Genomic DNA, 26,253 nt, shown 5'->3' on the forward strand with positions numbered 1-26,253 from the left:
AGCCCTAGGAAACATAAAAAGCAGCAGCCCTTAAGATGACTGGAGTAGTTAAAGTCCTTTAAATTATTGCTTTCATAGAGTTTTACATATTGCAGTGGGACATTCTGGACACAAAGTGTAGGAACCTTCTCAAGACAGCAAATGACATTATGTTGAGTATGGTGGTAATCTGAATAAAACACTATGGTACCCACAAACCCTATCTCCTGGGGTTTGTTATCCTTACCCTCACTAAGGAAGTCTAACTGCTGGGACCTTTAAATGCAAATCCATTCTTTGGACACTGTCCTGGCCACATCATTTGTGTGTACAAGTCCATCCTCTGCTGCATACTACAAGCACAAGTTAAGATGGAAGCAATCAGAAGCCAAACTAGTGCAGAAAAGAGCCAGCAGCTGGCTGTGCAACCTTAACCTTCCTTAAAGGGCTGGGCAGATACTGAAGTTCAGGCTGCAGAATTAGACATTCATAATGCTCCCACCACCATAACAATAAGAGTAAATTCAACAACAGAAACAATACTGGGGTAATCAACTTTCCCTAACAGCACAACAGATGGGTACACACAGGATCTTGTTGAAGACCACTGTTCCCAGACTCTGGCAGCCCCAACTGACTGACCTCAAGAGTGTCCCTGGAGGCAAACACCTCCTGCACAGCCACACATGCCCAAAGTCTCTGAAGGAAAAGCTAATATGCTCACTACTAAACAGATTTGCATAGACCACTCACCCCTAAAGTTGTGCTAATACTGAAGGATGTCACTGGCTTCTCCTATTTACTCAGTTTTATGAAAGTAGGAAAAAAAAATTAAGAACTCACTGCTCCAAGAGCTCATACTTGCTCAAAGCTACCTCAATAATTTTGCTTAATCTCCTGAGCATGGCATCAAGGACTTCCATTGCTATTTCAATGCTATTCCTTAGACCTGGATAACCTCTCCAAACCACAGTAGAGAGGTAGCTCTGATGACCTCCACTTCTGTGCTCCCAGCCCAAGGCTATGAAAATATCATGAAGAAATTTCTATTGGGCTCTATCAGTCTTCCCTTTGTGTCCTTACATTGGTGTTTCAATCCTTAGCTACGCTGGTATTCATGAAGACTAATTTTAGCCCAAAGGTTACTGTCCTAAGATGCCTTGTTGGAGGAGTCCTCTCTCCACATGAGTCCTGCAGTGTTAGCCTATATTGCACCTCCCTAAATTAAAGCTCATCTTCTTGAGTGCCTCTGTAGCTTCCAAGTCCAGTAGGCACATTTGACCCCAAACATATGTCCTCACCAGTTTTCAATCTTGACCTCACTGAGTTCCCATTATTTGCAAAGCCCTGAGTCATCTTTATGCAGCAGAGTATGGAAGGGAAGAGTTTCATCACAGCAGGTAACAAGTAAATCAGCAGCCAAGCCATTCCTGGACACAATATATAGATGCTTATAGCCTCCCTGCAGAGAAACCTCTTCAAGGTGTTTCAGGAAGTGAATGAAATTGACTGAGGTTTAACACTGCTGCTTCTACAGGGAACAGCTGTTCATGTCTAGAAAGAAAACTGCTTTTCCTTTTTCCACAGGAACTGCTTATATCCCCATAACTGCTTGTTATCCCCACAACTGCCTTCCTGGGTACCTTTGTGACAACATCTTCACTGGTGGTTCTACTAGATAGCAGAGAAGTCTGGTGCCAAGGACAACACTTATAATCATTTTTGTCAATTTTGAGGCTATTATCAGAAAAGACAGCTGAAGGAAGGTAAGACTATGCTGTAGAGAACCATCTTCATACAAACTTATCACAACACTTCCCACTAATCATTTCCTGCATGCCTTTTCTGTTACATTAGTAGTCATACTAATCCCTAAAAAACTACCACAGTCAATACACCTTTGTAGTACTCAGATTCTCAAACATAATACCCAGGGGTCAGCTTATGACACTAATGAAGCCAAAAATAAGTTTTCCCCACCAGTGCACCATTCAGCTTTAGAACTTATAGCCATTACATGCTGTCTCCAACCTTTTTTAAAAAATGTAGCTATAGAAGAAGGATATGAATCCATGGCAGATATGCCCATCCACAGTTTGAATGCAAGCTCCAGGTCAGTATCTGCCAAATTCATCTGGGGATGGAGCTCCTCCCAGCTGCCAGCAAGGCAGCATTTGCTTCCATTTACTTATGTTTCATGGATTGTTCAGACACAGCATCTTTTATGGTCAATGGCAACTGCCAGATGTTAAAGGTTAGTGCCACAAAGGGACAGGCTTGTCTTGTTTTAAAGCAATATTAATGCCCCAATAATATAATTTATTCAGGAGTAATAAAGAAAAATATTTTCTTATGCCCAAAATAGTCAATCTGTAGATGTTAGAAACTTTGATATTCTTTTTCAGGTCTTTCATAGCCTTTCTCAAAGGCTAAGGGTGCTACCTGCTCTGACTCCCTAAGAGAAGATAACATATGGACTGTTCCCAGACAATTCTATGTTCACCCAGTCTGAGGGGTGACAACCTCCCAGAGGAACAGCCGCAAGTGACTTAGAGTGGTCATGCCTCCAGATGGAAAAGAAGTCAACAGAAGACACATGAAAACATAGTGAAAAGTGTCTAGGCAGGCATACAAGTATTCCAGCCTATATTCTCTAATCAAACAAGGAACAAAGACTTGCATGTTTTACATCAAGCCAGACAGAATTTCTACAGTTGTTCTTAGGTGTTTACCACTATACAATAATGCAGTGCAAGAGCTTGAACTCTTTTTACATCTGTTTAGTTCTTGAAATCAAATATGATATGAAGCATTTCCCAATGCAAACCTTTTTTCCTTATGAACTGATCTCTCTTCTTGAATCTCATCAACAGGCAGATTGGATTTTTTCCAATCAGTATTTCTGAGATTGTTGTATTCTCCAAAGAATCTCAAAATAAAACAATTAAGTTTCAGAAATCAGTTTTGGATGCAAGAACAAGTTTTAACATGTTCTAAAGGTTGATATTGGCATTCAAGCAGCATTTATACACCTCAAGGGATCCCAAATATTCATCACTACAATATTAGGTGGAAACATTGAGGTTCACTGTCTCTCCTGATTTTCTAACAAGTTTTTCCATTATACATTTGCTTAACAGATACCAATATCCAGAAGGAAGCTGTGGTTTATATTACAAGTGGGTGTGAGTTGGGAGCAGTCAGAATACATAACCAAGCAGCTTTTCAGATCTCTGCCAAGTATCTTGCAGGTCCATCAGGAGAACCACAAACATACCCAGCACTATTTGCACATAGAAACAAATATGTGCATAGACACCATCTAGAGGTTTCAACTCTCTCCCTGCAGATTTTCTATCCCTATTTTTCCTTTCACTTTTTTTATCTGTAGCCCTTAAAGTTTTTTGTTTGTGAAGTATATTAACAATTGTCTGCTTTGTGACAGATACTGACAATATCCTTTCATCAAGCTACTGATTAGCTTCTATGAATTTCAGGACTGTAAGACAGGTCCTGATTGCAAGTTAGTCTTACTTCATATCCCTTACTCTAATACCCAGAGGAGCACTAGCAGTGAAAGAACTTGTCAGACTTATCCATTAGTTTTCAAGATTAAGTTGTTTCTCCTCTTCTCGAGGCCTAGGAAGCTCAGCAGACCCAGAGCACCTCTGCAGCACCTCAAAGTGAGATCCTCTGACTGAAGCCAGCAGGAGGAACAGAGAAAGTAAAGGATGCACATTACCAAGGAGCCTTCAGAAAAAGTCAAAAAATTTTGACAGATGATCCCAGACTTCAGCAAAGAGCAGATCTTTTCAGAAACTGGTAGGGATTTTCAAGTACTCTTTGGGCTGGTATGGGACATGATTATAATGTGCACATATACACAAGCTTACAGCAAAATGTCTGTAGTGTTCACTACTGGAAAGCAGCCCATGAGGAAATGCAGCTTCAGTATAAAGCTTTTTTAGAAGTGGTTCATGCAAAAGTTTATAATAAATTTTGTGGTATAATCACCGAAGTTGAAAGTTTTAACACAGTACTTCGTTCACAAAAACTAACAAGACCTGTTACTAGCAGAAGTATTTACACAGCCAGAATGATTTTCCTGTTCCACAACTGGAATGTTTATCCACATTTAAAGAAAGGCTGTATGACTTGACAAATAGCAGAAGTAGGAGCACTAAACCATCAGGTCACCTGTTAATCAAACAAACATTTAGATCCCTATGACTATATAATCACGGAGGAATATTACAGATGGTATACTCAACAAGGCAGACTTTTTTTAATTAAAAAAAAAAAAAAAGCATTCAAATCCAAGAAGTCTTATTCCAAGATCAACCCAGCTTTATCCATGGAAACATCCTCCTTGAAGAAAACCCTCCTTCCACCTATCCCTGAAAACAAAGCTCCTTCAATACAGATACCTCCCCCACATTTAACCCGATAGCCTGCTGCTCACTCTGCCTCCTGAAATCAACTTCCCAGCTGGATAAGGCCATGGTAGCATGACAACAATAAGCAGGGGGAATGGATCCAGGAGCTCTGCCACAGAAGACTACAATAGTCTGCCCTGGGTAGTGCTGGGACTTCCAACACACCCCCGTAGAAGGCTGCTTCTAAGTAAAGTGAAGCATCCAGCAATGTACCTTGGTGCCATGAATAACCTGAGACCATTGCAAGTGTTTTAAAAAGCCACCTGCATGGATGACACACATGCCTTCAGGCACAACAGGCAGATCATCTCTCCCACCACTGATCTGTGTTGTAAATAGACAAAAAGAAAAACTATACTCATACCGATCTCTGCAACAAGCTTGCACAATGCTGCTGTAACAATTAATCCCTCATACAAATCCAGTTGTTTTACTAGATAACAGAGGAACAGTCAGAAGATGACAATAAGAGCTGCTACCTGAAAATCAAGTCATTGAGTATCTTAACAAAAGGAAGAAGTCCCCACCAGTCTCCATGGCAGAATTTTCTATGGTGGGCTGAGTAAAAACTTCGACACTGCTACCAGCAACAACATTTTAAGAGATGTACCAGCCTTGAAGAAAGGTGGGGTTTGTTTGGTTTGGTTTTTAATTTAAATAATTTTGCTGTCCTGATATCCAGATAGCTGTTGATCAGAGCATTATGTTCTGCTGCTTTCACACACCATGGCAGTTTTACTAATTAGAACCTATAAATGAAGGGATAATGACAGCCTATGGAGGCATGCAACAATTAGTCTTCCCTGCTAATGCAATGAAATATGGTAGTAGTTAAAGGCATCCCTGCTGTTCTAATCCATGGCAAGTTACATTTATTTTGAAAGTGAATAATTAAGTGTCCCCCCCAAACAATCATTCTGGTGACAAATTTGTGACATTAACTAAAGAGTTAAGGTTATTTTGACAAATTCATGATGGAGAGCAGCTCAACAGAACAAGGACAGGTAATGAAGAGTCCCAAATTCAGACATTTAATTTAAAACATTTGAACTCCCATTTACTGGACAGCAACTAAAAGCCACCAATAAGCTTTTATATCCAGTGAGTCCATCACTGCAGATGTGATTTCATGCAATCCAAGCTGACATACTTAGCATAAAAATAATAATAAAAACAAAATCACAAGAGTTTAGGAGATATGTTCCAGAGTGTTGATGTGATGCTGTGAGTACAACTAAAAGAGGTTTTATTTCTGGCTGCTGCTGTTCTCCATCTGTGACAGAGCTCCCAGGCTAAATACACATATGGTTGTTTCCTAACCCAGTTCTGTCAAGTGATGCTGGTTAGCCAGACACAGAGAGATGTAAACAAAGCTGCTGGCAGCAGCTCTGAATGGTATCGCCCACTTGTTCCTAGGTTTGCCAGTTTTAAATTCCCTGTAACTTTAATTGTGCTTCAATAAGAATCTGAGCAATAACCAAGGTTAGAAAACACTCACTTGTTTCCCTTGCTGATCGTTATGGAGAATCTGAGTCATCACAGAGAACAAGTAAGACTTTTTTTTCTAACCTTGATTATTGTTAAGATTGGGCATTGTACTTTTACACATACATCTGCATGTATGCATACATAAATATAAGTGCTATATGTATGCTGCACATGTATATGCTTCTACAAGGTTATAATGTATACACTTCTACAAGGTTATAATGAGAAAACCCATACCTTATGCAGAGCAGGAAGGGACATAAGCAGACATGAGAACACTAAGACTTGACCCTGTATTTCCCTGTGCAGCAAGTGTCAGAATCATACCTTTATCACACAAAAAGGCCTTTTAACTCAAACCACTCCAATGGAGAGAACTGTACACACTGGCCCAACAGAGAGATAACCCCAGCTTAGCCACTATTAGACAAACACACTGCAACAGACCCACACTCTCAAGTAGTACCTGTATCTCTCAAGACAAGTCCCACAAAGGTGTGAACAAACAGGTTTACTTACCCACCTTGGTTCAACAGCACAAGAATTTACCATAGGGGACAGAACACAAGAACGCTCTTCCACTTATTTTGAGTTCAAGGACTTCCTGAGCCAGGTGTGGTTTCTGTGTATTCACTAACTCACAATGAATTTCCTGCCATGGAATTTATCCAGTTTGTTTGAACCTACACACGGTTTCAGTTTCCATATCATGTTTTGGCTATGAATCCTACAAGTAAGAATCTCCTCTTTCCACTACGATATTTAAAATACTTTTTTAAAAAGTAAAAAGCATAAATGTATTACTACATGTATGGATTTTGACAGATACTTTTGAGGCTTTGAAGGCACTGCTTAAAAGTGATAAAAACAGCATCAGAACTTAATAAATATACTAAGATTCAACTTTGTTTTAAAACTGTTTACTCTGTAGCAACAGCTTTCAAGTTTGTATACAGTAAAAGTTTCTATAGGATGTGTTAGCAAGTGCCAAGTAGTGCAGTTATTTCCAATGTACATACAGCACCTATTACACCTAGGATTAGATAAAGGAAAACGCCTCCTTCCCATGAATCCTATTGTTCTTTCTTAAAAGCTTGAGACTAGGCAGAGAGTAAGACCACTGATTTGCTGTCAGAACATGTTGCCAGATATAATTACAAGCTGAACAGTGATATCAAAGACTGACAGATCCTGAATTACTTGCTCTCCCTCCTTTTCATTAGGAGTTCACTAAAGCTATTTTAATAGCTTAGAAGGCATCCATTTCTTTACACCACTGGTTTCATCACCAAAGCTGTAAGAGCATTAAGACAAGTCTGAGAGTTTCAGGATATCTGATAGGTACTGAAAACCAAGCCAATGTCTCCCTCCTTTCCACCACTTAAGTTGATTTCTATGCAGAAAATGGACTTGGACTATTATAAAGCAACTTGACCTTGCAAAACAAAAGTTGTAGAAGCTTTTGGCAGCAGCTCAAAGAAGTTTTCCTTATTTCCATAAATATTCACCAGTTAGATTTATGAACCATTGTCTGATCATTACCTACCAGCTCTATATTATTTTTCCTGGATGTGCTTTTAAATGGAACACTTAGTACAGAGGATACCCCATTCTTTCCTGTTGCACATAATTTTTGACTTAAACTTCAGAACCAGAGAGCTACATTTAGGAGAGTTCTGATTGCTACTTCAAAGGGACTCTACTTTTTGCATCCTGGACAAAGCATAGGAACTTGCCAGAAAAGCAGTAAGTATTAAAGGAAGAAGAGAGAAAAAAAAAAAAAAAAAAACCAAACACAAACCAAACCCCCCAAAAAACAAGCCAAAAACATCCTCTACAAAGAATCACTACATCTATTGGAGTACATACCACTTGTAGATAAAACATTCTGGATAGAAAAGCAATACCTAAACAGCAAATCCCACAACAAAGAAGGCAACTTGAGACCAGAAATTTTTCCTTATTTTCTTTAAAAGGGCAGTATTTGTAACTGGCAGAGAAGCTATGTGGTTTCCTAAAAAGAGTGAACAACTGCCAGTTAGACAAGAATATAAAAAGGATATTTTGGGGTTTGGGATTGATCAGTCTGTGACCAACATTCCTGCCCACAGCCCGAGCAGCCAGCGATGAGACTCATGTGGGAACCCACTCAGTGAGAAATCACTAGGGCCTGATGTTTAGCCTGCAGTGGCCAGTCTATTCTTATCTTAAGAAGTAAAACATGTCAGTAACCAGACTATTACTGCTACTATGTTTTCATCAAATATAGAACTATTATTGAGAACCTTGTTTTATATTGCCAGTGCAAGTTTGGAATTTTATTTTTCTTAATCTTACATTAACAAGGCTGAGTTTGGTAATATCATAAACAAAACATATTGAAGGCATTATAGAAAGTAACTCATGAGTGAAGGAAACATTTTAATAAAAAACCACAACAGTTATTTCACATACATATAGGTTAAGTAATAAGAAAACCTTTGCTATCTTACAAGTATTGAAGTGCTCATATTGCTTAACAGCTTCCTAAGCAGCTATTTGGTCCCTGCTGCAGAGATAAAAAACTTGAGTTGTGTAGCAGATTTCCTAACAGAGAAATGGTTTATGGCTTAAAGGGAACATGGCTCCTTCCAAGGCCTCATGACTGCAGAGGGCAACAGGTATCCAGAGATTTTGTTCTGTAGCAGGTAGCCAATACATCCAGAAGAACCAAAAGCCCTTTGTGAGAGATGTTATGAGGACAGGAAGAACACATACCTCTGTATGCTTTATGTATGCATTCAATACAATATGTAGTCATAGAAGTAAACAATTTTCATCACAAAAGTCAAAAGTTACTTCGTTACAAACAGGCAGTATTTCAGAAGTTGCTAAGGCAGACCCCAGTCCAGCCATTCTAAAGAGGGGCCAAGGGCTTCTTTATGGACATGGGAAAGAGTACTACAAATATCAATTCCCACTGAGGGCATAACAAAGCAAACCAGTATGTTTGAGAGGAATGTTAGGTGAAGCAAAAATAATAAAAAAATATCTCACTTAACTGTGTGTCCTAGGTTAAAAAAAAAAACAAACCAAACAAACACATTAACCAGTCCCCCTGCCCCCCAAACATTGCTACCTGCAATACCCTAAAACTTGGAAAATCCCTAGTTTTCCTGAAATTGTTTTCCTGAACAAGATACCAACAAGCTGTTCATGGTATCACAAGTCCTTAGCAGAGCAGACAATGCTCTTTTGTGCATTTGCTGGGGGGAAAAAAAAAAGAAAAAAAAAAAAAAAGACTTCTTCGTTGTTGCTTGGGTTCTCCTCTGCTTTACCTGGGGTAATAAGCTGTGTAGTTCATGAAGAGCTGAGCCCCAGCAGGGTAGTAGGCTGTGGAGGGCTGGAGTGTTCGTGGGTTCAGAAGCATGGATGGCTGATACAGAGCAGCTTCTGTTGGCACAACTGCAGCAGGAGCTGGAAAGGAGTAGGCAGGGGGTGAAAGGCCTACAGGGAGCAAATGGAAAATAGATTAGGGCCTCTGAAATTCCAGAGCTAATACATACATACACATACACACAACTCCACAGTACATCAGGAACCTTCTCATCCTTGCTCACCACAGAAAAGAAATGTGGACCACCAATGTGAGTGTGACTACAAAGTGTTACACTCAGCCTCCAGTCTACAGAAAAGTCAAAAATACACAAAAAATCATCTCTTGCTCTGGGAATAGGGTCCCTTTCTGATACACAGGTCAGTTTTGCTTGTCTAGGCTAAGATTTTAATGAAGTCTGTATTCAAGTACTACAAGACTTCTGCACAGTAAGAAGTAAGTTTCTGTGACAAAGATCTGTTTAACATTCAACAAAACAGAGAACACTTTCGTCCTGGTACTGGTGTTAATTTTATCCCTTAATTAATCAACAGCAGAGTGAGAAAAGTCATGGCTTTGCAGCTTGAAGTGTTAGCACTAAATTAAAAAAAACCAACCAAACAAAAACAAACCAAAAGTGTACTTTGTGCTGTTTCAACAAGATGTTAGGCCCTAAATGAATCCTCACTGACAACAGTTCACCCTCCTTCTTTGCTTTACTCTTCTCCTCCCCATTGCCATAGAAGTGAACATAAAGCCTTAGATAAAGTAAGCCTTTAATTTTACTATTCAGAGTTACAGCCAGCATCTCACTGTATTGTATAATGTGGAACGTCAGGGCCAAAAAGCCTTATCTGAGGAATACATCACAGGCATTTGTAGTTGGAAACGGGAACATTGACCTGTGTGTTTCCAAAAGTCGGTGACTCTGCCCAAGAACCTGTCCTGGGGGTCTCAGGTTCCAACCCATCTGGAATAGCCATCATACACAGGACTATCTACTGCTGACCCCTGCTCAAGATACTTTGTTGAAAGAAAAAACTCTCCCAAGGATTAGCTGAAGGTCTACTTGCGCTCAAAAGAAACCACCCCAAAGGAAGTTTGCTGCTGTATTGGCAGCTCTGAATAGCATGTAGAGGACATTTCTTAAAAGATCTACAACAAAACATAACAAAACAAAAAAAGCTTGCACAGAGAGACACAGAGAAAGCTACTACTTGACTACCTTGCCGTTTCTGATTTTGGAAGCAAAGTATTATTTTTGCCATAGGCTCAGATTTATGTGGCACAGATGCTTAGCAAGTTAGCCCTTAAGCTCCTTAAGTATTTCCACCAAAATATTGCATAGAAGTCAGTGTTCATCCTAGTAGCTCTGAGAATCAAAATATCAAAATTTAAAAGGAAATACAGATTCTGCAATTCTCTGAGGCAGAAGCCATATGTATTTCACTCCCACAAAGCCAACCTCCATTTCATATGAACAGCAAAAAACAAAGGAAGAGTTCAGTCAGTTGCAGTTCAAAAGGCAGAACACATGATCAAGTCTCCAAGGGGAGCATTACCTGCAGTTTCTCAAATTAAGTTTTGGAAGTCATGCTCACCATGACAAGAAAATATAAGTACAGGTCAGTTAAAATACAAAACAGTTCTTTAAGGCCTAGGTTAAGGTCCAGGTGGGGCTTAGAAATTGCTTTTCAGAATCATCACTCACCCCAATCAATTAAAGTTTCAGGGAGGGGAGGGAAAATTTGCCACTGGAAAAACAAAAGTAGTTCTTCAGTCATAATAATTTACAACCAAAGGGAAAAATAATGATTGCAAGCTGGTGATGATTTAAGACTAAAAACCCTATTTTAACACCCTCATCTCACAATGCTATCCAAGAATCAAGACAAGAGTCAGCAAAGCAGCTCCAATACCTACCCACACACAGTGTAGAGCATAGTGGCAAGACCCAAGCAAAACTTACATGGTAACTTACATGGTGGCGGGGACAAGCCATTTCGATTTAAAGTGCCCCCCATTAATACAAAGTTCATCTCTTCAGCAGAACATTGAAAGACTTCAACATATCTGTCCTTCATAGTCTTCTTATGACACTTCTGTGCAGCCAGGAAAGCTCGATCTGCAGATTTCATCTGAATGAAAGCATCTCCTGATGGACGTCCCTACAAACAAGGCAGACAAAAAAGAAATGTTTCTGTAGGTTCCATGAAGGAGCAGAATAGCAATAATTTGTGCTGTTATAAGAAGTCTCTCCGAAGTCAAGTACAGTCAGTCATCCTGAGCACTCATCAGCATGTTTAAGCTCTCCTCTCTAAAGTTTTTCCCACTTGTGATAACTTGATTGTATTTATTCACCTGTTTTGATAAAGCTCCATTGTAACTTGTTACATCTATATCTAAAGAAAAAAAAGACACCTATGGGAGAGACTGTAATTCAGTAGTACTTTGGTGCTTTGAGACTTGCTTTTACAAATTTACTATGAATGCAGAATTGGAAGATCTACTCCCCATTTATTACCTGTGATTGTTAAAATTCATGATAAAAGTGCTCATTGCTAAACAATTTGTTTTAAATTTTATTTTCTGAAGACCAACATGGGCTGGGATGTTTTAGTAGAGTACTAACTAGCCTAACATTTGGTATGAGCTTGCAAAGAGGGGAAAAAAAATCTTTACGTGTGTAAATGACTAGGATACACCACTGGGAGGAGTTATTTTAGCCACCTGCAGCTGCTGATTTGAAGTAGAAATCTAGAGAGTAATCTGAAGCCGGCTCTAACTCGAGTTCTGGGCCAGTCCTCATTTTGGAGGGGACAACATTATCAGCATCCTTTACACAGTAGTTTATGATTAAAGGATTGAAACCTGGGAACTTTGAGAAAGATAAAAATCTAGTAGTCAGGCAAAAGCAGTATTTGGGGAGGAAAAAAAAAAAGCCTGATAGCTTTGGGCAGGGCAAGAGTAGCAGACAGCCCTTAGGGTTTTATGCATACACCAATTTCTTCATCCAGGTTCTTTCATTAGCGCTGTCAAGGGCTGATACGACTGTAAATGACTGTAAATCATTACTTGTGCTTTAGTATTTGCACTTTTCTTAGTCTCTCCCAGCACTACACATTCATTACAGTTTTTTAGCCTTGTCTAGGTCAAGTTTCCACAGACACAGGAATGTCTTTAGATAGACAGGTACTGAAATAACTGCAGTCCCTTCTCCATCCCCATATTCCTTAAACAAAGAAGTCCTACTTGGGACCAGGAAGTATTTGTTAGTTTTGGTTTACATTCAGCCTAAGCTAAAACAATTTTAGACCCATAATTCTTATACGTTTTTTTAATCAGCTTGTTTCATTGAACCACTCAGAGTATCTCCCTGGAGTTATAGGACTCCTCCCTCTGAAGTCACAAGAATAGAAAGATAAAGATCACAAGAATGCACAAACCTTTGTCTAAAAGGTTTTCCTAGAAACTGCTTCCAGAAAACAATGGCAAAGATGTGACACTTTATACACATCAATGAGCTGTTAATCTTGGTGCTTAGCTGTGACTGTTTAAAGAAAGCAAGAACACAGGAAACCTTCTGACTTTTGACATGGGAATTCCTGTCTCTAGAAGGCTGCAGTCACATTTGTCCTCATATATACTTGTGGCACATTGTTCAGCAAGGCAGGGACAAACCACTCCTTTGAGAGCTAACTTTGCCCACACTTGTGTTTTGATGGCACTTCTCACCAGGTACAAGAGGAATCATGCACACTGTTGAGCAAGACTCTTCACTTCAAGCCTCCCGCAGCTCCGGATCATGGCTGCTATTCTGGGAGCACCAACCCCTCCAAGACTGGCTTAGCTTTCAGCACATGGGTCTCAGTGAAAGAAACCACTGTACAGAAAATGCAGCAGCTGGCACAGCAGGGTTCAAGTCATCAGTACACTTTTAGAGGAGAGCTGGAGGCACATTAATACAAGTACTGCTAGTCCCAAAGGTGCTACCCTATGGATATCATCATCAGGACTGTATTCATATATACAAGCATTTGGCAGAGTGGCTATAAACATGTTGCCTACCAACCTGGTGATTTAGTACCATGTGAACTCCATGGGTCCGAATATCTGTAGAAAACTCTCCCAGGAAGTCCAGAATGTCCTCTATAGTAGCAGCATAGGGAAGACCACGCAAACGTATGCAGTCTCTGATGTTAGTGGGAGGCACAAATTGTTGAGGTAATACTGGAAGAATTGGAGGCGTTGGGAGAGGAATGAGAGGTGTGGAAGAGTACCTGTTCAGCACCTGTGCAAAACAAAAGCAGATTACAGAAGCCTTCTTACTCATTCTTCAACTTAGAAGGAGTAAACATAACACCAATGCCACCTGTTTTCACTCTGGGCAGTATTTTAAGATACAAATGAGCTAGATACAAGTATTAACAGTAAAATACCTGATTTCTAAGCACTGTGTTGCGGTTTAAGCTCAGAATCTAGTGGACTTCTATAGTCATTCTACGATAAATAGTCATGCTATTATCTTAAAAATTTTGTTGTTTTTTTTTTTTCTTGAAAAACAGTTTTGTTTTAGGAAATTTACTTGAACAGATAATGCAAGTCTCCATAGAGATCTTAGTATATGAAACCTGTATATCTACAGTATTTTTATTGTGAAACTATCCTAAAACAGAGTCATGATGACACTTCTGCCCAAAAATATCTCCTCTGCAAAACTTTAGGAGAGTCTGGGAACTGGAAACACATTTCACTACCACACATCCCTAACTGTGCCTCCCATAGTCCATTCAAGAAACATTAGGAGCATCACTGAGTCACAGTACCCGTGACACACTTTGAGATTTCTTGTCAATAATTTTAACGGCAAAAACCCTGTCTGGTGAAAAGTTGCCTGAATATTCAATCACTACTCCTGAACTCTCTCTGAGTAAGATTAATATTTATTTGCATTTATACAGCTATCAGAAGGTTTTATTAAACAAAGAAACATATGAGAACACTTGAGAAAAATGCAATGACAAGTGAGTACTGTGGCTCTGCCTTCTAATCACTAATCTCACCTTCTAAACAAAGCACTGAAATCTTTACATATTCGGGAGAACAGAGGTGCATAATTTCTTGGATGCAATGACATGGCTACAATTTGCATCACAGATACCTTTTAGAATCATGTCTAGAAGTTATTTACCTCAACTGAAGCTCTGCAAATATTTTTGCAGACTAAAACAGTCCGATCAGCTCTCCTTCCCTTCCCTGACAGCTTAGCTGCAATAAATGGCCCACCAAACCCTGTTAAGTCAGACTCATCAGTTTCAAACTCCTACTCTGCTAGGTAGCCTGTGCTGGCAGAGGATGGCAGAGATCTGCTCTTAAAAACAATTTGTAGAATTCTTCAGATACATTACACTAGAGAGGACAACTACATCAAAAGGCTTTGCTTTTTTGTGTCATTGACTAAAGATAAATCTTTTGGCTCAAGATTTGTGGCTAAACACTCCTGAACAGGTCATCACTGGACTTAGTCAAATCCAGAATATATAGTGTAAAGCACAAGACCCACATCCACATTTTACAAAGCTATTGGAAGCCAAAATCCCAAAGGTCTGTATAGGATTGAGAACATCCCTATACCATAAGATTTTACATTTCAAGAGAGCAGAGTCACAGAAATTCATACAATACTCATTCCAGCAAGAGTCAAGAGTGAGAAAAGCTAAAATAAGCTTTCAAGTCAAGGCCCAGCATCGCTTGCTTCCTCTACTGCCAGCACAGAAGTTTGGACTACAAAAAGCCAACATTTGAGAAGTTTGCACCTACCTGCTGAACTTCTGCTGCAGTGCTCCGGAAGAGTTCAATATACCTTTTCCCCAGCAAATCCTTGTGCTTTTTCAGTGCATTTTGTGCGTATTCCTCACAAGCAAACAAGACAAAGGCATCCCCTGTTGGCCTGCTGTCAGGGTAAGTGACAAACAGGACTCCCTCCTTTCCTCCTGTTACAGGGCAGTGCTGGCCAAAGAAAGTCAGCACTTCTTCTGTTGTTACATTGAAAGGAAGACCTCGCATCCTGACAATCACTTGGTTTTCTTTTGACAAGAACTGTGCAACCTCATTGGAAGTACCTTTAACAAGAAAAAGTACAGAAGCACTTCAGTTTAGTATATAAAAATCATGAGCATAACTACATCCTCTCTCACAGGTGTTTTTTGAGCAGGTAGAACACAATTTGCCTCCAAAGTCAGGAAAGATGTCCCTCTAATAAACTAGATATATTGTATAGGACACCTCCCATTAAAGTATAATAATGCTACCCCATCATTTAGAGGAGATTCATCTATTCAAAGGAAAAATAGGCAGTACTTGCAACATTCAAAGCTCAAGGAAAGCACTATCTGTCAATAACTTGTATGAGCAGGGCCTGTGCTATTGTGCCCCTTGTCTAACTGTGGAATACCTCTGGCATGCTCTGGAGCAATAATATATGGCAACCAAGCGCCCAGATCATTGTCCTGGGAAAGAAAGCTGGAAAAGCAGGTTGAAAACAGCTCAGGGATTTAATCCTATCCCAACAGAACTGTCAAAGTCTGACAATTCTATTTTCAGTACCTTCAGAAGACCAGTGATGCTAATAACACTACCTTATTCAAAGGCAGCTGCTAACCAAATTCATATCCTAATACAGTCCTTTCACTTACAGCTCTCTTATTCTGCAAAATTTGGTTGTACCAGACACACCATTCTTCACAAATGTCACTGTGCAATGTCTTTCCTTGGAATGGCATAACTACTTCCAAACCTATCAGTGAGCTATGCAGTTGACAGCTTAACAGCATCTCCCACTCTGAAGCCTTGACCTCAGCTCTCCAGCTAGTCACTTACAAACCTCAGCCCAAATCTCGGTCAGGAAGCAATGAGGAACCTAAAGTAGTATTGCAGATAAAACAGCTTATTGGCTTTTAATTGAAATTTTGTATAATTGCAGACAAAGGGGAAGGAAAAAGAGATCAAGAGAGAATTTGAAGAACAAATTTTGCAGCCTTTCAATTATCAGCAAATATTTCAAGATTCCCCTTAAATAAGTATTTCCCTTAAATCCTCTCCGTTAAGTCTGAGGCAAAGATTTGATTTGAAGAAAATCAGTTCCATAAATCCCTTGTATTTACACCGTGATATCTGTTTGCTTTTATGTGCAAGCCTCCACAGCAACAGCAGTTACATTGTTTTGAAAAACAACTCCGGTTTCATTTTTTCAGCAATCAATAGCATTTAGATTCTCACTCTCATGAAGATGACCTAAAAAATTAAGTTCACATACAAGATCACTTTGACCAATCAAATCCTGATTGACAGGCTGCTTGAAAATGGCAAGAATGTGGAAGAGAGGCAGACAGATAAATCATGGAAAATCTTGCACTGCTGATAGCAGAATACATAATAATCAATACAGCAGCCAACTTCTTGTTCAAAGACAGAAAAAAGGGCCACATTCAACAAGAGCAGTTTGCAGTCAAAAGTTAGACATGCTGATGGAGCAAAGCATCCCTTTTCATCTCCTAAGAATTACCTCCTGCAATTTTAAGGAAGTCTTCACCTGTTGCCTTGTATACCTAAAGGAAAAAAAAAAAGGAACATGTGATTGGCATGTACTTTGCATTTGTTTTGAGAAGAGGGTTTCAAAGCCCATCACGTCACATGTCACCCACCTCTATGTATCGGTTCCCCATGTGATGCTTGTGCCTTTGTAGTGCTAGATCTCTATGCTCTTCACTTACGAACCTCACAAGAGCCTCCCCATTCCTCCTACCTTGGGCATTGAGACAGAGTGCAGCACCTCCTCTGCAAGATTTAAATCAAGAGATGAAACTCCATGACCTATGCAGCTGAAGAGCCACAAAGGTACAAGTAAATTCTTCACTACTAACTTGGCAATATTTAGACCTTTGAAGAATCTCGCTATGTCCTGGTCAGATGACTGCCATGGCAATCCTCTTGCTCGGATAACAGCATTGTCATCCACAAGTTCCATCTTGCTGCTGCAGGTACAGAAAGAAGTAGTAATGCAGAGACATCTGCCACATACCAACGTGTCTGCTTGTCATTTATACTCCAGGAACAGGCTTCTGTCCCTGCTCCATGTCTACTGGATAGCAATGCCAAGGCAGTGAGGCCCAAGTGCCATCAGCAATTGAAAGGTACTGTACAAGTTTCTCCAAGGGAGAGTTTGCTTTGTTAAGTTGCTCTTTTCCAAGTTCCCCTTTCCTGTTTTACCACATTTTTACTCTTTGAGCCGTCGTCTCTTCAATCATATTCCCAATTAACTTCCCTTTCCTGACATCATTTGTGCTTCTCCATTATCTGAAGAGTGTTACTGGTATAAAAATCAAGTACCTGCAGTTCTAATCTAGCTAGGTACAAATTGAAGCAGAATAATTAGATGTAACAGAGATTAGTGCTTATTATTTCTACTGTGACAGTGTATAAAAACCAGTCACAAGCCAAGACCAAATCTGTTCTGGACTGTACTCAGCACACACAGGACTCTGGCCTGAAGAGTCAAGCCTTAGCATTACTGGTTGGGGCCATCACTGAGCTACTAGAGACTAACATAGCTAAAGGCTACATTGGCCGCTTAGCATGGGAATAGCTTAGCCACAGAAAGCCAGGTTTAATTGGTCATTACTACAGTCCCTTTTGTTCCCTTATTTCTTGAAAGTGTCAAGTTCAACAAAACCTCACAGCTACCCAAGCCTGCCTTTCTGGTTATTGCAGGAACAGCTTTTTTGCACAAAAGGGCTTAAGTGATTGATTAAGCAGATGAAGTGTTGTTCAGTAGTAGAGGACTCTCTATACAAAAGAGCTGTGGTATGCCTGGTGGGTCGTGTTTCTCACTCACATTTTCATTTCTCAGGTGGCCCTTCTGTAGTCTGTCTTAAACTGTTCCCCCTTGCCTCCTAGTTCTGTACTTCTCATTATCTCAAAGAAAATGTGAATCTTCCACTTCATCCCAGAATTTTGTTAGTGAAGAGAAAAAAGCTTAGAACAAGGCTGAACATAGCCTCTGGATACTTTCCGCCAATGTTGCATTTTTTCTTACTTGTTTTGACTCAAAAGTATAAGCATCATCTACCATTATGACAGATCCTTAATCTGAAAGAGGGAAGTGTTTGTGTAAAATGGGAATATAAATAAGGTCAGTTTAACACTAGTATCTTGTGATATTGCAGAGAAATCATTGAGAAAACCACTGAGAAAAATCTGTATTTACACATAGGAAAAAGGCAGTTACACAAAAAAAAAAAAAAAAAACCCAACAAAAAACCAACCAAAACCAACTACCCAAGCAACAAAGCAGGCATCAAAAACCAATAAAGCTTTATGTTTAAAACATATTTGGGAATAAGAATCACCATAGATTAAACAACTGAGTGGTAGCACAGTATTCCTGGCACAATATCTATGAAAGCATTTCTTCCCTATTAAAAAAATTTTAAAATATTATGTATATGCAATACCTGTATAGTAAATTGCAAGAAGAGTGCAAGAATTAGTAACTAACAGGGTTATTTCTGAAACACTGCTTACATTCTTTGTTAACAGCACAACACACTTAGTATCCATTATAAGCACTTATTAGGAGAACACAGAACTCAGCAGCTAACAGGCAACACTGAAGCCTAAGAAGAAAACAAGTTTGCATCGGATCATAGATTAGCTGTTCTCTTTCCCACTTGAAGGATCTAATCATTTCCCATAGCACTGGGAAGGTAAATAAATATAATGGTAACAGCTATCGGCAAATTAGGAAGACAGAAGTACAGCTGACCTAAACAGTAACCTTAAATAAAAAGTGGTGGGGGTTGAAACATGTGCAACAAGAAGAGGGAGAAAGTACTTACCAAGGCCCACTCTCAAATTTGTAGTTCACCCTTTCTGGATCTGAAAATCGGTGATCTATGAAATACAGCACAAGTTATTTCCTATTTTGTCAACGTACAGGACAGGCAGCAAAACCAAAAAAGGAACAAAGAAAACTCATTCATCATAATCACTTACTGTATGGTTCAGATATTAATGTTAAAATAATATTCCCCATATCTTCAACTTGAGAGGCTCCATAGGGAAATGCTGGACTGTTCTTGTCAAGATTTAAATCTTTTTGCTGGAGTTAAGTCAATCATCACCAAACAGATTTTTAACTTGTTTCCTGCTAGAGCAACACACTTTCATGTTGTCCTTGTATGTTGCTTCTCAGGGGAAGATTTAATCCATTTTCCTGCTGGGATACATTAGCTGTTTTGCCTTGGCCTCTAGTTACCGCCACCTGTGGGGGCATAAGGTCACTAGAGAAAGTGTCTGGGGACATGAGACATAATAAGGACATGTATTTAATATGTATGTTTGACAGATACACTGCTGAATGTGGAAGAGACTGGAGCCCTGTCCTCTTTAATTAATATCCTCTTTAATCTTCAGGAGAAGATTTGGGGCAGGAGAAGAAGCAAACAATCAACTAAAAGCTCCAGAAATGGAGGGATATATCACATGCTTTTTTACCAGGTAAATCCTAAAGCAGAGCAAGTATCTTACCACTTCAACAAAATTCATAAGTGACACCTTGTCTAAACCTTGCCTATTAGAAGTTACAACCCAAGTTTTGTGCTGTTGCACAGAAGCATTTTGAGAATCTGGTTAGAGTCCATCAGTCATGTCTTTTGTCAAGAGGCAAAACAGAGCCCCACAACCCATAGATGTGGGGCTAAAGGATTTTGGAAATGACTGCAATAGAGAGCAGGAAGCATCCTGTCCCAGGAAGGCCTTAGAAAGACCATTTTTTTCAGACAACTGTAAACAGTTTACTATGGTATCTCCTGCTTTCCATCATATTTGCCCCTCTCCAACACCAGGCTACAGGACTGCAAGATTATTTGCAATTTTACTCCATTATTTATGAAGTAAAATATTTAAAAAGGTCTTTTTCACTCTCTTTCTTTGAGGACTAAAGGGTAAAAAATGTAATCAAGAACAGAACAAAAAATAAGGAAATCTGGGAATAAGGGTTGCACTTTTTACTCGCTTTGTCAGTTTGCATCAAGACTTCAGAGCAAAAATTAGTTTCTTTAACAAGACTGATCCTGACATGGAGGTACAATAATGCAACACACTGAAAACAGCCAAGGGCACCAATTATTTGCCCACATGCCCCCCAGACTACATTAAACCCATTTCAAATGCTCCAGAGCCCTCATTATGATGTTCAAAGGTTGCTTCATAGTCCAAGATAGTATTCCACTTTTAAGAGGAAACCTGCTTTCTCCACCTAGAGCTGAGCAACATTTGAGTTGTCAGATGCCTACATGAAGTGCAGGGAACAGAACAGTTTCTGTTTGAAACAAACACCTCATACCAGCTTGTTGTATCATCTCATCAACAGGTGAGCCAGCACAAATTTCTTTGTGAAATAAGGTCTTCCCTATTATTCATAGGATGACAGCAAGACATCCTACAGAAACAGATTTTTAAAAAACTGTTTAACAGTTGTCTTGTTGCAAGTGAAAAATAACTTTAACTGAATTAATGCATTCCTCTTCCACAGCAAGGAAAGGAAAGCTGCTGTGCCAACAAAAGACACTTCAGGCTAATTTGATTTTGAAACTTTGTTGGTTTTAAATGTGCACTGGAGTATGGAATGTGAAAGGATGATGCTTAATCTTAGAAGAACATTTGAAGCTTAAGTGAATTATCTTTGTTTAAAAACCAGAATACTTAAAGCAGTGATTCCTCCCCTCTAACTGCTGGACTATAAATAGCTCCCTAGTCATTGTCTTTACCCTCCCCCTGCTAGTACCTTCTTTGGGGTAAAGTGCTGTGAACATTAAATAGTTTTCTTAAAAACCAAGCCAAAAAGCCTGAGCAACTCCAAAACATGGCTTAAGAGATTACGACTATTTATGACAACAAAAAATTTCTTAATCACAGTCTCTCTTCCTAAGCTTTAAACACACTCAAGCTCACTACCTCCTCTACCCCCAGAAAGGGGGGGTTGGAAAGAAAAATAACCCACGAAGAGACTGACAGAGAGGGTGCCTAAGCAGCAGCACACAGATGTTTCTGGGCACCTTGTGTATCGGAGCAGAGTAGGGCTCCTCCTCCCTTTCCTGAATCTGTTCCTCCTGTAGCACCTAACAGCTCCACACTGGGCTTGTGCAGAGCCTCTGCTGTTCACATAGGGAACCAGAAGCTGCTGATGGTGCAGGTGTTGGAACCCTGGTCTTGCCTGACCAAGTTTTATGACGATTTTGGAAATGTGTTTCCTCTGTCAAAAGTCAAGAGAAATGGGGCAGGAGTTTCAATAGCTATTCCAGCAGGGGACATGCATACACATGTGCTTGGCTGTTAGACTGTGCTGTCAGAACTGAAAAGACATTTCAATATTTCCTTTGTGCTGAGCCAAAGATTCCTACAAGTGATCAGCATTCAGAGAGGGGAATGAGCAATGTGAAAGGGGCAGGAATCTGAAGAGAAGCGATCACACAAGGAACACAAACAAGGATCCCACCCCATAATAATTTTCTTCAGTGAAACTGTTTTCTGAAAACACTGGTCCACAGGAGAAGCAGCTCTTGAAAATACTCTAGTGCCAACAGAAGCTGGTACCAGTTGTCAGACACAGGGAGTCAGTTGTGCCAAACTCTAGAGAAACATAAACACAGTGGAGAGGAGGAAGTAAGTAATCAACATTATTGCAGACATAACCTCACACACCTTCACCTCTGATTAGTTAGAAGCACAGCTTTTAGGCAAGACTGGAGAAGAAAACTGATTGTTTTCTTCATGTTTAAAAAACATGCTAAGTAAAAATCTGTATTCTAATGAACAAGATTGACTACACAGAGGTAGACACCTATGGACAGAGGCACTAGAAGTTATGGTACTTAGGAAAAAATATAAATGAAACAGTCTATAAACCCCATTCCTTGTTCTGTGAAGGGATAGGAGACCACATATATGTTTCTGTACATTTATATTTAAGGGATGCTTCTCCTGGGCAATTGGAGAAAGACAATTACAGGGGATAAGCCAAGTTCACATTTAAAGAAGCATTAGAAACCAGACATGGCTGTCCAGAGCTAATATATGCAGAACATCCACATGTATATTCTTAATGAAGCAACAAGCAAAAGCCAGTCCTAAATAAGGCAGGATGGGAAACAAGGAACTACTTAATCTTTGTGTGCAGCTGTGGTACCACCTCCTGCAATACTCAGCAGGTTAAAGGGAGCAGGAAGGAAAGGTATATTCTATATTAGGGTCTCTCTAATATGGAAGGGCCTCTCTAATATGGAAGAAATTTCTAAATAATTTCCTCAGATGTATCACCACAGCTTCATTCACTGTCAGTGTCCTCCAAGACTTATTCCTTCCCACTGTCTCTTAACTCCTTTCTCATTGAATAACTAACTTAACCTGAGATGACATGAAACAGCATTGCAATTGTGCTCTGCACTGATCCTTTCCCCTTTGTTCTGTTTCTTAAGTCCCTTTAGACAGAAGATTACATCTTTCTACATAATGCTTTGCATAAAGGTAATATAATATTACTTAGTTCCTGAGTACTATCACAGGAAATACAAATAGCAATATCCAAGATTCTCACCTAATACCCAATTATGGGCATTTTATTGTCAGAGTTGAGCACTATTGGTTATAATTGTGTTCCACATTATTGTTTCCAGGACTCCCAGGTAAAAACACAAAAACAAACCAAACAATAAAACCCCAACACATCAAGTTTCAGTACCACAATATCCAGCACATTAAACAAGCTGTTCTGGAGCACCCCTGAGTTTCTACTGACAACACTGGCAGATACTCCTAGTAAGAAGTTATCCTCACACATCCAGTTCAGAAGTGAACGGAGCAAACCAAGTACTGGAGGAAGCAAGAGCTATTTGCCATTTAATAGCTTCTGCACACCCAATCTCGAGGCAAAGGATGAGTCTTCTGCAAACCTAATAGGAATAGTCATGCAAGCTTTATTCACTCCACCCTGAAGGCACTCACAGGGTGAAACTGGCTCAGCAAGCTTTGCAAATCAAGAAGTGTAGCAAGTATGGGAGGTACAGAGGGTGCAAGAACAACCCTGCTCCTTTTGTATGCTTACACATAAAAAAAAAATGTCGACAGACCCAAGTCCTTTTCTCTGCTGGAACATGATCACTTCCCTCAAGTTTTGTTACTCAAAATTTCTCATAATTGTCCTGCTGTCATTACACTTACACAATTCTGACAAAGTCTGCCAGAAAACTGTCTCATACACAAGAACTGTTTTGACACTCTGAGTTAGACAGCAGTAGTACTCAGAGATTATTACAACTAGTCTCAGTTCTGCCTTAGTCCTTTGAATTTCATAGCATTTTAAACATTGCTTTACTTTTATCTAAAAGAAATGAGTGGCTGTTTGTTGCCAAATGTATAACTTCTTGCAGGGATTGGGAATACAGATTTGCAAAGCTTTCACCTGAGTTCTTAAGTTTGGCATGGTTTCATTGCTGTACACAAATTTCAAGTAGCCTCCTGAGAGAGTAAGTCCACAAAGTACTTTCTAAAGGAAGAAAAACCCAGCCAGTTATTTAGTCGATTATCTCTATGCTCTTTTGCAAGATTGTGCTTGCCTTGTCTGCAAGAAATACATAGCCAAGCACCTACAATGTACTGTACAATGTACTGTATACTGAAATATGTATCTGGAATTGACTGTGCAATAGGAAGTTAGCTCCCCTGACATTTGCCAACAGCTGTGTACATTTCTCATTTGCCTGTAATTTGTTGTTTGATCAAAAGTGACCCATCAAAGCAAAAGCTTTTGAAGAATTTAATAACTTCAATGACTGTAGATTAATACTGAACTTTCTTCTAACTATTTAATAGCAGAAAAGTTTCCTCTTACAACCAGGATATACACATATAAATGGAGATGTAAGTACATGAAAGGATGTGCCCAAAAATCCTTCTACACATGCTTCTACCAGTCTGTAAACGCAGGTCTCAAATATCTAGTCAGTACCTTAGCTCCATACTAAAACCTTCCATCCTCACCAAATGCTAATGTAACTGGCACACTATAGTTTCTGTGGCAGAAATCATGGAAGATTCATACACCCTCTTTAGCTGTGAGGCCAAGAAGCTGCACTTCTTACAAGAATAAAAAGAGCTTGATCGCACTAGTCTGCAGCTTCATTTTGACCTACTGTACTTATTTCTGATTTGTTTTTGTGTTCACACCCCAGCATATCTATACATAAAGGAAGAAGAATTAAACAACACTGCACACAATTTATGGAACTAGTCGTTAGACTCCACACCTGCTTAAACAATCTTTTTATCCTAAACATCACATACACGTCCATGGTCGACAAGGGCAATTAACCTATGCAGCTTCTGAAACTGAGGAGATTAGGTTGATACATTTCAGCAAGGTGAGGAGAAAAAATTATCAGATTTGTCAATAAAGGAAGAACAAAAATTGTTTTACTCTTTTTGGTCTCTGCATCTTCTACTCCCACACAATAACAGGGGGGAGAATTGATTTTAGCTATGTTGCATAAACACAGCAAGTTTACAAATAAGAGCCTCAGCAGTCACAAAACAAAATAAGCCACAAAAATAAATGCAAGACCAGAATGAAGTTAGGTTTATTTACCTTAAGAAGCATATCTTATTCAGAACTTGGACTCAAGCTGAGTGCATTTGGATAGACTGACTAAGCTTCTAGGAACTTGGAGAAAATATTATTGGCAATTGCCAAATCTACTTTCAGGCAGCACTAACTCACTCCTGACAGTCAGGTAACACAGGGGGGTCTGCCCCCCTCTCCCAGCAGGGAGGGCATACACAGTCCATCACCGTGCTCTAGCTGACCAGTGACACTCCAGCTAGCTACAGTCATACAACTCCTTCCACAGTGGAAAGGCATACCCGAGACATTTACATAAGGAGAAAACAAGGGCAACTCTCTAAAACAGCTGAAGTAGCTTATTGTCTTTACCTTCTCCAGATCATGTCAAAGCATTCCCTAAACAATGTATTAAGTTTTTGACCATAACTTTAAGAAGTTTCCATCATCCTGCTTCAATGGACCACGGCATGTATTCCACTTTTCTACATAAAGATTCAGATTCATTCAAATTCTAAGTGCACTGCTTTCCTTCAGAATATGGGGAGAAATAATTTTTGCCCCTTCATTAACCAAGATTAATCTTAATTTGCAGATAACAGAGCAGAATGGTTAACAAAAATCCACCCCATATGTGTATTTTATGCCCCCAAGAGGTACAAAGCCCAGGCAATACCAGTTCTGCAGTGAATGCCCAAAAATTTCTAAAGCCACAGACATCTCTTAATGGCAACCACTCCAGGGACACAACAAGCAAGTCAGAAGAAAAGCTATTAAAACAATAGCAGCAGCATCAACCACCAATACCAAAGACAAACATCTCAAATTCCTTTATTCCTCCTTGATACCTGACTTGTGACCACTATTCCAATAGCTCAGTAGCTCTGTGGCCAGGAATATTTCTGGGATAAGGACTGAAGCTTGCAGCAAGAGGGGAGACTGCCAGGGAAGAAGGCACAGACAAATCACAACTTCAGCTCTCAAGTTCAGACTAGGGAAGAGCCAGACAGGATGGGGTTACAGACCCCTTCAGACTATTCAGAAAGCAGTTTTAGACATCCCTATCACTGAAAATGGAAACATACTACTGACTGCATCTTGGTGCCAGCCAAGCCTCACCCTGTGAGGTATAACATGTGCACCTTCTATGAGACTGAATGCCACATGTCGCAACAGCATTCCTGTGTTAGAGATTCACTACTAGGTCACACCAAGAATAACCATCTCCTCTCCTGAAAATTAAGGTGGTCTCCCAGCATTTGCTCTTGCCTAAAAAAAAAAAAAAAATCTAACTGATGCTATAAAACTCAATGCTCAAACTT

The 26,253-nt window shown here is 39.6% G+C and overlaps 1 protein-coding gene across 1 annotated transcript in view; it reads right to left on the reverse strand.

Annotated features, from left to right (window-relative positions):
* Positions 1–241: 241 nt before the first annotated feature.
* Positions 242–26,253, reverse strand: part of ESRP1 (epithelial splicing regulatory protein 1) — a gene marked incomplete at both ends in the record, with an annotated part of 30,269 nt that continues 4,257 nt past the window's right edge. The window contains 10 exons of the mRNA XM_084213203.1: positions 242–332; positions 9,221–9,389; positions 11,228–11,426; positions 13,331–13,549; positions 15,079–15,380; positions 16,823–16,865; positions 16,962–17,094; positions 17,181–17,291; positions 19,155–19,209; positions 19,312–19,410. Of these exons, the coding sequence (XP_084069329.1) occupies positions 242–332; positions 9,221–9,389; positions 11,228–11,426; positions 13,331–13,549; positions 15,079–15,380; positions 16,823–16,865; positions 16,962–17,094; positions 17,181–17,291; positions 19,155–19,209; positions 19,312–19,410 (1,421 nt within the window). The remainder of the gene's footprint in view (positions 333–9,220; positions 9,390–11,227; positions 11,427–13,330; positions 13,550–15,078; positions 15,381–16,822; positions 16,866–16,961; positions 17,095–17,180; positions 17,292–19,154; positions 19,210–19,311; positions 19,411–26,253) is intronic.

This window comes from Fringilla coelebs, assembly GCF_963513975.1.
Source record: "Fringilla coelebs genome assembly, chromosome: 1".
Taxonomy (NCBI): Eukaryota; Metazoa; Chordata; class Aves; order Passeriformes; family Fringillidae; genus Fringilla; species Fringilla coelebs.